At 34.6% G+C, this 15,689-nt stretch overlaps 1 protein-coding gene across 8 annotated transcripts in view; it reads right to left on the reverse strand.

Annotated features, from left to right (window-relative positions):
* LAMA2 (laminin subunit alpha 2) overlaps positions 1–15,689 on the reverse strand; it is a 772,685-nt gene that overhangs the window by 244,785 nt on the left and 512,211 nt on the right. For 6 of the 8 annotated variants that reach the window (XM_050788287.1, XM_050788283.1, XM_050788289.1 and 3 more), the window contains exons 15-17: positions 9,403–9,514; positions 3,250–3,303; positions 2,956–3,069 (exon numbers count right to left, since the gene is read on the reverse strand). In XM_050788287.1, the coding sequence (XP_050644244.1) occupies positions 2,956–3,069; positions 3,250–3,303; positions 9,403–9,514 (280 nt within the window). The remainder of the gene's footprint in view (positions 1–2,955; positions 3,070–3,249; positions 3,304–9,402; positions 9,515–15,689) is intronic. The other 2 variants (XM_050788285.1, XM_050788290.1) reach the window with 1 other exon arrangement.

Below are 15,689 nucleotides of genomic sequence, written 5' to 3' on the forward strand. Positions count from 1 at the left end.
CAATTGTTCAGCTTGAAATTGCTGACTTAATGGAGACTGTGGCTAGTTATACAAATCCTCTGGGGCTATGCCCTCTTAGCTCAGACATTAATTTTGGCCTCAGTGGACTCTGATGGCTTGGACAATGCACTACTGTATTACAGCTGTGAGAAGCTTGCTTGACTCATAATCAAACATTGAGAAATCTGAAAAATTTTACACATCATATGCCAGTTTCATCAACTAAATGTGAATATGTATTTCTGTAGTAACTGGTGATATTTGAAAATAGGCTTTTCTTTAAGTTATTTAAAATTCTTTCTGAAATTTATTTTTTACAAAACGTTTTAAAAGATAGCATTAAGGTCAACCCCACTATGAATAGTTGCCTTAATAATGCAGCATATTGGGATTTAATGGGCAAAACATGGAGAAAGATTTTTCCCCTGATTTGATTTTTGTTTTACTTCCCTTCAATTTTTAGATTTAGCTAAACTAAGCTATTACTAAAGAATTGTTTTGTTTTTTTGTAAAATTATTTGCATGTTATCTCACTGATACAACTAAAATTATGTCTTCAAAGACTTAAGGGTTTTCAAAAAATGGAATCAAAAAATTAATTATGCCTTAAACATGTTGAAAACGGTATTTCCAACTTTCAACTGAAAATCTTGCATAATTAAGAGGGTTTTTTTTTCCCCAATTATTGATTTAAAAGATAAATATTATGTAGTTCTTACATTTTCTAATGTCATGTTTCATTAAATAAAAATCATCTTAAAACTCAAGTATTTTTGTAGTGGAAACCAGAAAATAGCATCAGACAACCTATATAATGGAAATCAAAACAAAAAGATGGAAGTTTCACTCTGATGAACTGGTTATTTTTACAGGCGTCCTGTTACAAAAGCGCTTTACAAATTTTTGCTCACATTACATATCACAAGAACCATGAGAAGAAGCAAGCATGCAATCTTCCCATGTGACATTGAATATTTCCTGGCTTACTTCAAATGTACTTTGAGTTAAAATGTCTTTTTAATATAGACCTACACTATTGCAGAAGTTTAGATTTTGTTCTGTTGTCAAAAATATATTTCAGATCATTTATAATCAAATTTTAAAGCAAGCTAAGCATTTGTTCATAAATTTATTTTTCATGGTAAAATCCATACTATTTAATGCTCATGAAAACTAAGTAAGAAGCTAAAATGCAGGGTCAACTGAACAGTAAGAATGCCCTTGATGAGCAACATTAAAATATTCTTCTCTTTGTATATTATATCAGAACTCACATACTCAAAATGGAATATCAGCACTTAGTTTTCAGTACTATTTTGGAGAAAGGGCACTTGAAAGTCAGTATATCCTACATGATCACCTATTTACTAGCTATGATGGAAAATTCAGGAAACACCAGATTCTGTCTTTATCATCAAGATGTCCACTGTTGCCTCAAGATCGCTCTGTTATTTGAAAGAGACCTCCTATCTCTCTGTTCATGAAACAAAATCAGTAAAGTAGGTTTCATTAGTAGGGTCTGTTCTCTCCCTTCTTTCTCTCAAAATTATGCTGACTGTTTCGTTCGTTAAAAAAGGCTTCTCATTTTAGAAATATCACATCACCAAATGGACCAATTTGCTTTCATCCTAATGAATTCAGCATGAACATTTGATTTGATTTTATCCTAATGAATTCAACATATGACTACAGGGAACATTATGAGTTTGGTATTATGACATACTTATTTTTGTCTCCTTAGGGTAAATAAAACAATTCCATGTCAGTTTTGGGCTGAATATTATTTCCTATTGCATGTTAGTGAAGTGTTTAAAGGTAACCCAATATTTTTCCCAAAGTACATTTTAAAAGACTTATGGCATAATTAAAATGAAAATCACTTAGTCTTTCTATTCATAAAAATGTCATTTCAAAAATCTACTGATCCACAAATTAAGACTCTCATGCTTTATAATGCAATGCAATTAAACAAAATCTTATATAGAGAAAAGAGAAAGAGCATCAATAAACCTAAATGCCAAATTATACTGAAACGAAAGCCCTGAATTTTCATTTTGGATTTTTCCCAGAAGCTTTTAAGTAGAAGAGAAATGGGGGAAAATGAGCAAGAGAAAGATAGAATATTAAGAATTACAGATAACAGAGTCCGCCTTAAATTCTTCAGGGAAATGAGAGTGTGATATCCTCCTAAATTGGCACCATTTTAAATTGTGTTTCTGCAAGACTAATGAAATGAGAAGTGTTGTTTCAAGCTTCATGCCATGTCAGACAATATAAAACTAACATGCCCTTGAGTTAATCAAAATGGTCTATTCAGTGTAATTCTCCAATCCTAAGACTTCTTAGCAGGATGGAAAGTGCTTTGCACTTTGTAAAGCCTATTTTCTGGTTAAAGCTTAGACTTAATTGTAAAGGAGAAGCAGCTCTGGTGAATATGTATTACATATTGTTTTTATTTTTAATCTACAAATGACGCTATGCATTTAGTTAAATTCTGAACATTTTAAGTAAAAATATGCAGTATGTTTTCACTTTCAACATGAAGAAAACTTAATTATGTTTCCTGTAAAGGTTATATTTTATACTTTTCATGTTATGGGGATAAAAATTATTCTCTATTTTAAAAGTACACTGTATTTTCCATAGATTTATAGAAGGAAGTAAACCATATATATTCATGGTAGTTATATCTCCAATCATAAGTTATGCCTTAAAATAATATATGTGATTCTAATTTAATTCTTGGACTAATATGAATAAACACTTCTTCATATTCATTAGGGAGATCACATATGAAAGAGCATTCTCAGTTCCAATTCAGTTCAATACAAAGAACTTTGTCAAAGCACTTACTGACTCAAGTGTTTAAGGTCCCCAGGTAGTAACTGAATTGTAGCATCTGTTGAGATGATTTCAGACTTGTCAATCAGCATCCCCAAAGAAGAGAGCACTTACCAGGCATTCTCCAGTGACGTCATCACAGGACTCCGCATGACCAAAGCACTGACATGGCTCACAGATGCCACCAAAAATGGTGCCGTTAACTCGCCTGTGCCTAGGCCAACAAGACTGAAAGGAAAATAAGGCTTTAGTTGGTTTTGGAGATTAAAACAAAAAGTTGTTTTTGTTTGTTTTGTGATAACAGAAAATAACATGTAGGAAACTCATCAAATGTGCTTGTCAAAGCATTGCCATTATTGACACGTTGCGACAGAGGTATTCTTCCTGACACTGGGGCTTTGCACTGACCTTAGCATTATTGGCAGGTATGAGATTAGAGGAAGCATTAGCTTGGTGTCGCTTCTGAAATGGTAAAATAAAGCAGAGATATAAAGAATTGAAATGTGACAGTCTCAAAGTAAAAAGCACAGACAGGAAAATAGAAGAAAAAGTACTGTAAAAAAGGCAGCTGATATAAAAGGACTCATCATACAATCTTAGCCTAAGAGAGTACCCAATGTCATCCCAAGCAATTTTGATTTTCTGGAATGTGTTCACTTTCCCACATACTAATTGCCCTTAACTTCATCATTTCCAGAAAATATTTGACATGATTTGGAAGAAAGGCAGCACCCACACTTATATTTGACCACGTACACAGCTCATTTCTACACATATATAATTCATGTATTTCATGCTAAATTTCCTCAATCTTATAATGCTTTGCTATGTATACAAAAAGTTTATGATTTATTTACCACATACTTTCTTGTTAGTTTACTTTATGGCATTCTTCTATAACTTTGCCTGTATTTTTCATTCCTTGTTTAAAATGTGAAACACTTTATTATATAAAAACTGAATTCTGATTAAAACAGGATATTTGAGTCTTAGATTCCCTGTGTCAATGCCTGCTCTAAGTTCCCCGTCATCCTTAATTAAGTTTTTCGTCTGTGGGGATTACTACAAAGTGGATGAGATGCAAAATAAGCACGAGGCAAATACTGCTGCCCTCTAAGAGCTTATGATCCCCCTCCAATGAAATTGCATCTTGTGGGTTATTTACTATATTTCTGGATGGTTGACTACAACATCATATATCATGAAAAGCCCATCTTTTCCAGTTGAAAAAGGAAACAAAAGAGAAATCACTGAAGTAATAAAGGATATAGAATTGTGTTATGTGTCTGTGGAAATGTTCCTTCTGCCTCAGGATATGAGGACTCTCAAATCTGAGCATCAATAACAAATACATAAAAACATTATGTACTGATACTTCATATCTGAAAATAAATAAAATAAACTTTCTCTTTAATTTGAGCAGTAACAAAAAAGTGTCAAATTTATTTTTTTTAGTTATTATTATACTTTAAGTTCTGGGATACATGCGCAGAACGTGCAGGTTTGTTACATACGTATACACGTGCCATGGTAGTTTGCTGAACCCACCAACCCATCATCTACATTAGGTATTTCTGCTAATGCTATCCCTCCCCTAGCCCCCCACCCCCCAACAAGCCCCAGTGTGTAATGTTCCCCTCCCTGTGTCCATGTGCTCTCGTTGTTCAACTCCCACAACCAACCCAAAATTGTCAAATTTCTATCCCTTTCCATTTCCATTTCTCCCAATTAAATCCCTTCCCATACCTCCCCATTAAATTGTTTGCATCCCTAGATTTATTATAGAAGTGATTTCCTTCTGTAATATACTTTTTTAAAAGCCGGTGAAGCTACATGTTCATAAGGGGGTAAAAATTAAGGATATTGAGAAAAGGAAGAGAACTAATCTGTTTTCAGACAGATATCCATGAAGTTTTCCTTAATAAGTTTTTTGTTTTAATACTCTGCAAATGCACTACTCATACCACGTCTTCTTTTTTCAATCTTCCCAACTCCTTACACCTCTCTTTTAGCCAGTGATTTTATCTTATTACTCACAGAAAAAATTAAAGCCATCTTTGCACTAACAAGTCCAGAGATCTAAGCATATATCTCCAAACCTTGTTGCCATATTCCCATTCCAAACAAGAGATGTGGGGGATGTGGGGTCTTTCTTCCTAAAGGAACATTGCTCCACTTGTCATCTGATTCCAGCACCTGTTTTCTTCTCAATATTCACTTTCTCTGATGCATTAGTAATGACTTTCTTTTCTACTGGGTCATTATTATCAGTACAAAAAAAATACGATCTAGTGTCTCCATCAAAAATAAACAAAACACAAATGACAAAACTGTCCTCAACCTCATATAACTTTTCTAGTCATCTATGTTTTTCTTTTCAGTAACACTACTCTTAACAAGTATTATATTCCTCACTTCTTTTTCACACTTCATTCCATTCTAATCTGTTTTGTGTCACCACCTCTCAATTAAAACTGTTCTGGTCCTTGTCACCAAATTCCATGCAGCCAAATTTGATGGATGATTCTGCAATTGCATTTTATCTGACCTTTCATCAGCCTGGGGCCTAGCTGACTCTTTTTCCTCTCACAATTTCTTTTCTCAACTTCTATGACATCACACTTCTCAAATTTCTACCATATTTCTTTGCTGTGTCCTCTGCTTTGACCCTGCTTCTTAATGTCAGGAGCTCCTCGGGGTTTGAGTCGGGTTATTTTTCTCTTTTTTTAATCAATTACACTTTCTCCTGGGTAATTTTATTCAGTTCCATAGTTTATGATGCCTTCCAAAAACATATCTCTAGACCAGACAGACATGCTGAATTTAAGACCTGAATATTATAAATGCACATTGACATTTACACTTCACAGCCTTTTCAAACCTAAAATGTCTAAACTGGACTATGGATTCCATACCCCCCAACCCTACCAACTATTCCTCTCTCTGTCTTCCTCAGCTCAGTAAATGACAACACAAGCAACTGATCAATCGTTCATACTGGTCATCCATGACTCATTCTTAAACTCTTTATTTCTTTAATCTCTCCCCAGACACACAGTCTTGAATCAGTGAGTCCTACTGGTTCTACTATCAAAATATATATAGAATATGATAAGTCTTTTTATATCCCCTGCCATGATCCTAACAGCAACCACTATTATTGCTGTGTTCCACTGCAACTACATATTAACCCTTCTCCTTCCTATCATTCATGCCCTCCTAAGACATGTTCTTCCTACTGTAGCCATAATGCCTTCTTCAAAAAAATGTAACTCAGGCTGGGTGCATTGGCTCATGCCTGTAACCTCAGAACTTTGGGAGGCTGAGGTGGGAGGATTGCTTGAGCTCAGGAGTTCGAGACCAGCCTGTGCAACATAGTGAGGTCTTGTCTCTATTAAAACAAACACACAAACAAACAAAAATAGCTGGGCATAGTGGTATACACCTGTAGTCCCAGCTACTCAGGAGGCTGAGGCAGGAGGATCACTTAAGCTCAGGAGTTTGAGGCTGCAGTAAGCTTTGACAGCATCACTGCACTCCAGCCTGGGTGACAGAGCAAGACCCTGTCTCAAAAAACAAGAAATACCCCAAACCCAAAAATGTAAATCAGATCACTACACTACTCCACTACTCTGCTAAAAGGTTTGCAATGATGTTCCATGCCATGAGAATAAAATGCTCAATTCTTATCATATGTGCAAAACTCCTAATGGCCTGGCTTTTCCATTCACATCTTGTCCCTTTGCTTTTCCCCTTGCTTACAAAGCTCCAGCCATGCTCCTTCTTTGCAGTCCTTACATACTCCACAATCTACACTGCTTCCTTAGCAGCTCTTTTTACATCGTTGTCCCTCTCATTCTTCAACATTCCACTTAGCTGTCACCACCTCAGGAAGCCTTTCCTGACAAACTTTTACAAAATAGACTTTCTAACCTTCATACAACCACTTGCAGTAACTTTATCATAGAACCCTATTTATTTAACCCTGTTTATTTCCTTCATAGAATTTGTCACATTTATTTATATTTGCTTTCTGGCATATTGTTAATGCCACCACTCAATGCAACATCCTTGAGGACAGGTACAATATCTGCATTGTTAATTGTACTATTTTCCATGTGTAGGGTCTTGTTTGTCTCAAAATATATGCTCATCAAATACTAGTCAGCTAAATGAAAGTATGAACAAACAAGCAATTCTATGAGGTGGTTAATATTATTTCCATTATATAGAAGAAACTGAGATTGCCCAAAACTCTTTTTTTTTAGTATCCCACCTGTCTCATCTGTCAGGTGAAATGAATGATGACAGTACTATGAAAGTAAGAAAATTTTTAAAAGATTTAACTGTAGAACACTTTATAAGAAGTCAAGTAGAAACGAGAAAAAGATTCTGAATCAACACTTTGGCCTCAAATGAAGTAAAAGAGAATATCTACAATGGAGTAATTTGATCTGTTTTTGGCTAGAGGTTCTCAGCAAGTTGGAATTAAGACATTAATGGTGGGGTGTTTACTCAGCTTTTAAGGGATCCCAGGATATTAGTGATAACAAGGTTAGAATGACTGGCCTTATGAACTACACTTAATTGAAAAGCAAATGAAATAATGAAAGGATAGGACTGAATAATAGAGAATTTAGGGCTAGAAAATTTTGATAAAGAAAAAAACGAATTTTAGAGAGTAGAAGAAATGAAGAAGTCAGAGAGAAAATTCAAAGTTCCAAAATTCATTGTCTCTTGATTCAGTTAAGTTCTTTTATGGATTACAAAGTAACTTTATTTATCAAACAATTCTTGTGTGACAGATACAGGAAGCTTTTATTATCTCTCTCTTCTTTGTTTTTTTTTTGTTTTTTTGTTTTTTTGGTTTTTTTTTTTTCACACTCAAATGCTTCTATCTATCTGTTACCATTATTTAGCATCCAGTTTAAGATTTCTCCACTCCAGGACACTTTACATCTCTCTCCACTGCAGTAGCTCATCCCTCTGAATGATTATTGCATGTATGTTCTGTAGCACATACTGGTCCCTTAATTACATAGCACTGAGATCCCATTTTTCCTAGGTATTTATTGTCTCCCTAAACAGATTGCTAGCTCCATAAGGACAGGGATTATGTTGTATGTACTTACTGATAATTTATGCAGGTAAATTTACAGAATTTGTCAGACATATCTAGAATGTATCAAAAATATTTTTGACGGAGAGAAGGAAGAGACTAAAAGCATAGCCAATTAAGCAATTGTAATATTCAAGTAATTTTATATTCAATGGGCATTTAGAACTTGTATAAAAGAAGATAATGCAAAGGATGAGAATAACGTATGTGGAAACAAGCATTAAAACAAGAGTAGAATTAACTTATGTATTATGCCAATTGAGAGAGGATCTTTAAAGTTCCAATAGAGCAGTCTGGTTGGAATCAAGAGCGAAAGGCTCTTGTTTCATCAAATACAGTGTATGTTTTATATGTAAAATCAAATTTGGGTTGGCATAGCTAATTGATATCCATAATTATTTTTATCTTATCTACATGAATTTTGGAAAAGCAAGTACTTCTATAAGTTATATCTAGTTTTATTTCTAGAAAGGTGAATCTGAGCTCAGTTAAAGGAAACACAGCTGTCATGAATATGACTGTGTATCTCTAGATGTATGCATTATTTTTAAAGTACGAGAGAACCGACAAAGCAATGCCTAGAGTATTTCTATAAATGGCATAATGAGGTAGTGTTCTGAAGTGAAATATCTCAGTACACTCAAATGATTCCTTAAAGGCACCATTTTAAAGAAACTAAGCTCCTATTTATCTGTAAGCCATGCCCTCTGTCAAGGAAATAGTGCTCACATTTTTTGACCAGGTTTCAAATAAAACTAATTTTCAGACAATCTAAAAGAAAATATATAGAAGTAAATAAAAAATAAAAAGTGTTACCTTAAGATGACACACTGTGGTATTAAGTAAGAACCATTAATCTTATTATAAATCTAGGATACGGAGACAACAATAAATATCTCAAACATCAGGTGCTAAACAAATGAAAGACCTGTAGCCAATTTTCTCTATCAAGGTATTTTTTCCATATATTATGTTCTTGACATTCTGAAGATTGTAATGCTTCAGATGATTGTGATTTGGTTGTATTCTTAGAAATGAAGTAGAGGAAAAGTGTGATACATAGAATTAAAACATGAGAGAAAAGTAAAAAAATATATAGTGCTAAATTTTGGATAACCATTATGATGAAAATGAAGAGAAAATATTTTGAAGTCTTATTCCGCTACCATCCAATAGATCAAATAGGTAACAAAGACGGAAACATCAGATTTTCAGTCATAGGCAAAATAGCTCAGAGAGAAACAGTTACAAGATGAAATTATGTGGTTAATACTCTAACTGAAAGCCACAGCTTTTGGTAGACATTCAAGTTTCTTTTTTAAGTGATACCCATTATTTGTGTAATTATTGATAGAAAAAAAACAGCTCTTATTAGAACAGGTTATTGAAAGCAATGTTGAGGGAACTTTGAATGCACTGAGGATGCATTCTTGCAAACTTACTTCACAAGAGGAGCCGGTATACCCTGGTGGGCACTGACATACTTCTACAGCTGCTGCAACGCTTCCATCAGTAGGATAGGAGACAGCGGATTGAAGGTTAACAGAGCTCAACCTATGGCAGAGGAAAAAAGAGATGGTGAATAAGTGAAGTTTTTAGGTATTATACAGCTGTAGGAATCGTACAGCAACGATGACATAAATATAAGCCAATTATGTATGCTGAGAAAGGAAGCTGATGAATACCATAACCAAAAGCTCTGGTCGTCTGTCATATTAGGTCAAGTTGGCTCAGTCTAAAGTGCTGACAAACACCACCAACCCCAAATGCTGAAGAGATACGAGAATGTTCTTCCTTGTCTCTTGGCTCTTGGCTATGTGTTTTGATTTTCATTTTTTGAAGATAGATAGACATTTAAAAAATCATATAGTTAAAGGGATTTTTAAAATGGAAAACATTCCAATGACTGCTTGATTTCTTTTAGTGCTTAAACAAGGAAAGCAGAAATAGACAATATTAACAATCCATCTCAGCTTTTAAATTGAAATAAAAGATAAAACAATTGTGTTTTCTTTTCCTTTGAGATAAACCCGCATGTTTGTCATCGGTATAAGCTAAACTTTCTCAAAATGCTCAGTTGACTGACTTAGAATGATCTCTGGGATTTGTTTTTGTCCTCAATTAAATCTGTTGTTCTCTGTATCTATGGCCTTCATTTTATTGGTACTTTTTTACAATCTGGTGATGTTGGTGGAGTGATTTGGCATAACTCATTATTTTAGAGAAAACCTGGTTTGGCCAAATGGAAAATTGGAAAAAATGCTGTCACACACACATTTCTTTTCTTATTATGCATTCACAATTTAAATAAATGTTACCGGTATCTTACTTGCTTTTCCTATTTTTGTGTAAAAGGACATTTTAAAAGATTAATTATTAAGAATACAGTTTTGCGAGTCAAATAGACCAGGATTTACGTCCTTTCTCTGATATTTACCAGCCTCGTGGTCTAGAAGAAAATAACTTATTCTTTCTAGACCTCAATTTTTTCTTCTATACAATGGAGATAATATAATAGTTCATATACCTTGAGCTTGATTTTAAAGGAAAATGAATATAAAGTTCTTGTTTAATATGTAACACACAGTAGGTTATTATGAAATACTAGACAGTTTATTAACCTATTTTCATTGACTGTTGAAACCAAATAAAAATGACTACATGAACATTACAAGAAATATACTTTTTACTATTTGTATCTCCAAATCATTTTAGTGTATGAAAATACATTTTAAATAAACTCTAAGAGCACATAATGAAATGACTACTATTGACTCATAATAATTACAGTTTTAAAAATTACTGATAGACATTTTATAGCATATGAAATGCCATCTTGTAACCATAAGAAAGAAGCAACTGATTCTTGCTATGGCCTGCATTTTCAGTTCCTTTCTCAGGAGTGATGGTAGATTTTTATTGATCAGTGATTCACACTTACCAAATAACTTGTTAGATTTGGGAATCAATGTTGGGAATTTGGGAATCAAGTCAGAGAGCAAAGCTAAAAGGCTCATTACAAGGTGTAAACGTATCTTCAAAAATGATGATCTTTATTCAAATTGTAAGGTTTTCGGCAATAGATTTCTAAAATTTTCATTGCTTTTACCCCCACTTTGCTAAGCCTAGACTCTTGACAGTACTTTTGAATATGTATGAGTTCATATATGATCAGGAAGCAGGAAAGGAAATTAACCCTGAAATCACCAAATACAGGCAGTTGGATGGAATCATCCTAGCTGCTGAGTGCTAGGTGGCACCCTCTAAAGACAAGCAAATTATCTTTACCTGTAAATAAACTCATCCAACACTATTAATTGAGTGCTATCTTCTCTAGAGGCACATTTTGGACAACCTGGTAGAAGGTCCCAGATTAGGCAAATATCACTGTTCTACAGTGTTTAGGTTACTTGTGTCATCTGAAAATCATTAAATGCTTTTTTCCCCCTTCACCAAGGAACCCTGTCAATGAAAAATGCAGTGTCACAGGCATTTCTTTTTCTTGTCATTAGTTCAGGTGTAATTCCCATCACATAAAATTAAGCATTTTAAATTATACATAGAGAGGAAGTTTGATGTTTGGGGTAGGATGGACATTTTCAAACCTATTTAAAATTTAAAAAATAAATCGTACAATTCTGCCATTTAGTACATTTACAATGTTGTGCAGCTACTACATACATCTAATTCTAAGACATTTTGTCAGCCCAAAAGAAAACCCAGAATCCATTAGGCAGTCATTCTCTATTCCCCTCTTCCTCTAACCCCTGTAAGCTAACAATCTGCTTTTGTCGCTATGAAGTTACCTATTCTAGATAACTTCACTGTAGCATGTATCAGTATTTCATTTCTTTTTATGACTAATATTCACTGCATGTACATGCTACATTTTGTTTATTCATTCATCAGTTGATGAATATTTGGATTGTTTCTACCTTTGAGCTATCATAAATAGCATTGCTATTCATATTCGTGAACACATAATACCTATTTTCAATTCTTTTGGATATATATCTAGAAACAGAATTTCTGGGCCTCATAAGTCTCCTTAACACAGCAGGGTTTGGAAGAGTTACTAAACTAAAGACAGTACTTATGTTGGTATGAGCTTATGGGCTACTCCTTGAGAACAGAAACCTGTCCTGCCATCTATATAAGCAACATGATCATCTTCACACATGTTCAGTAGTTCAGTAGACTTTTGTTGAATGGGTGAATTGATGAATGGATGGATGGATGGGTAGATAGACGGATAGATGTATACAAAAGTAACTGACTAAATACTTAAATGAATAGATGAATGGAAAACAGTTCTATTACAATCAATGACTAACAGATTCCATGACAAAGGATACAATAAAGCCTACTAACCACATTTCAGACAAATAAAATCAGATAAGTAAAAGACAAATTACTTGTTTGATTTGACATAGAAAATGAACGGAAACTGTTATCATTAGAACTTGAGGCCAGAGACCAGAACTCACCTGAATGTATTGTGAAATCTAACTGCCTGGAATTAATGGACTGTCACTTGATAAGCCTATAATTCTGATCATTTTAATTTCAGAATTAGATGATTTCATGGTTGATATACTAGTTGATTATCATACAATAGATCACTATAATTTACTAAACAGCAGATTGATTAACTGTATCTAGACACAGCCCAAGAATTTCTGATATAAAATTGACATGCAACACTTAAAGAAAGATTTCTGGAAATTTCAAAATAGAAGAATGAGCAATTGACTACTTTAAGAAACGGTTTTAAAAAAGATACAAAAACAAAAATATTTTCAGTGAACTGACAAATTTCATTTGTCTTTTGAACAACAGATGTTCCTCTCCTTAATCTGTGTAACCATTTTGAGCTATGAGAAACTTCAACACTCAAACATCCTTCCCAGTAATATTCCACATTAGTATTCACCGAGCAATCCCAATGTTCATTAGGTTCTGCTATTTGTTAAATGGGATTTTAATGTGTTTAACAGTTTCAAGTGTTACTCATGAAGAAGGCTGCAGTTTATTTTTTTTTCCTTCAATATGGTCATTTTCTTGATATCAAGCTGCATTCATTTAAATACATAATGTTGGCAGTAATAAAGCATTGAATTTTGGAGATGCATGAGCTATCAAAGAATTGTCAACTAAGTCAAATGCTTTAGCTGACTTTCCCTTCTTATTTTTATGCCTTGAAAATACAGAAAAGATGATGGATGAAGAGAGAGGACATAATTCTACAAGTTACTATGGAAAATATTGGAACTGTTTCAGAGACATTGTCCTGGTGCTGCTTTAAAGATTGTTCTCAATATTTTTGTTTTACTACATTTCCCACCAGAGTAAGACATGCTATATTATACTAAAACAACCAGCTCAAAACATTATACTTTAAAACAACAAAAAACTCTTGATGTTACAATTGTCTTTTTTCTATATATAGCGAGAGCGCGCAAGATATTGTATCTAAACATTTTCAATCTCACATCAAGTAAGAGCAGTAACTGACAGAATCTGATACTTTTGCAGCAATTTATTAAAAGTGTATTAAATGCTAACACAAGAATTCATCTCTTCCTTCTTAGTTCTACCAGGATGCACTGTGCACACTTCTTCTGCACTATTTATATTATCATAAATGTACAGCATGTATATATAGATCTGTCTTCTCTGCTGTACAATGCCTTCTTTGAGTTGAATGATCATTTGTCCACCTTTGTATCCTTATAGCCTAGCCTAGAATGACTGCTTCTTAATAGTTACTACTTACTGTCTACTATCTTCTGTGCACTATGATACAGGTTGGAAAGACATTTCATTTAAGTATCAATAAACAATGTAACAACCCATGTCTAGTCACATTTACAAATGAAGAATCTGAGGCTCAGAGGAGTAAAGAGCCTTGACCAACATAATACCATTAGCAAAAGGTGCAGCATAGATTCAAACCCAAGCATGACTCCAAAACCAGGGATCTCCTTGTTACCCTGCATTGCCTCCCAACATATGCTAGATACTATTTCAGGTGCTTAACATACATTGTGTTTTCACTTAATTGCCAATCTTGAAATTTAGACATTGTTTCTGCCATTGTATAGAAGAGGAACTAAGATTTAGAGAGATAATCATGGAAGGTGCTCAGTAAATATTTGCAGACTGAACGAATCGAATACTTACGGAATAGCATTGGGAGGTAGTCAAAGATAACGGGAAGGAAACGTAGGGTAAAATTTTGGCTGCACCTCTTACCAATAGCCGGATGCCAAGGGAGCTGCAAAAATCTTTTTAAGTCCTAGTGTAATCAGCAAAATGTCTTCAAAATGTAGTTACCCAAATCATAACTTCAGAAGGCAGAGGTTCACTGTGTACCTATCAATACTATTTCTATGATTATCAAAGACTCCTTTGCTTACAAGAATTTTTCTGGATTATTATATAAATTATGTATAATCTTTTTTGATCCCAAACCCCAAAATTTACGCTAAAAGTTGTGTAAAAATATCTTGCCTTGAAAATATTTTGTATTTATTTTCAAGCAATACTCATGAGTTGTATCAATGATAAAGTCATGATGGACTCGGTTATGCTGTGGTAACAACACCAAATTCCCAATGGCTTCACAGAAAACAAAGGCTTACTCATGTAAAATCCTCTACAGGCCTGGGTGACTGTTAGGGCAGCTGACCTCTGTGTGCTAAATCTGTATTCCAGGCTGGTGTTTTTTTTGTTCTTTTTTTTTGACAGAGTGTCCCTCTGTTGCCCAGGCTGGAGTGCAATGGCGAGATCTCGGCTCACTGCAACCTCTGCCTCCCAGGATCAAGCCATTCTACTGCCTCAGCCTTCTGAGTAGCTGGGATTACAGGCATGCGCCACTACGCCCGGCTAATTTTGGTATTTTTAGTAGAGACAGGGTTTCACCATGTTGGTCAGCCCGGTCTCGAACTCCTGACCTCGTGATCTGCCCGCCTCGGCCTCCCAAATTGCTGGGATTACAGGCACGAGCCACCGCGCCTGGCCCCAAGCTGTTTTTTAATCTGTTTGCTGAGTAAGCTGCAGAGAGTCTCACATTGGAAATTCAACGTTAAACCAGGTGGAAAAAAAATACATTTCCGCCACAGTTCATTGGCTAAACCAAGTCATATGACACATCTACCCTCCAGGGTTAGAGAAATGCAATATCCCTTATGGATGAGACTGGAAATTTGGTGAACTCTACTAATGTCTACTGTAAAGTAAGAGGAAAACACATTTTGTGCAGAGTTCTGTATCTAATGTAGGTGCTTCATAAAAGCCTTTCTTAATTTAAAGACCAAGGATGTTACTAAATCCAAGGCTTGGAGAATTTAAAGGAGAAAGATGCACAGTTCAGTTAGGTTGATTTCTCTTATACTCTTAAAAGAAGAAGGAAAAGTGTTCTACTTGTGCCTTCATCTTCCTAGTGAGGACAGTGAGAAGAAAATAAATTATTTTATCTAATGGGTATCAGGATTCTGGAAAAAAAATGACAGTAAGAACTGTCATATGTATGGAAATACCAGTATGTGCCTTTCTCTAGAGGTCTCTAAGTCTTAATGGTATTTGGAGAAAACGTGATCCTTTGGGATGAAGTAGATAAGATAGAAATGCTTCATATTTGTATGCTGGGTTATCACTAGCCAAGTGCTTTTGCAGCTCTGTAATTCAATTCTTGCGGCGACCTTTTGAAGTTGGCAGGGCAATTGTC

This window comes from Macaca thibetana, chromosome 4, assembly GCF_024542745.1.
Source record: "Macaca thibetana thibetana isolate TM-01 chromosome 4, ASM2454274v1, whole genome shotgun sequence".
Taxonomy (NCBI): Eukaryota; Metazoa; Chordata; class Mammalia; order Primates; family Cercopithecidae; genus Macaca; species Macaca thibetana.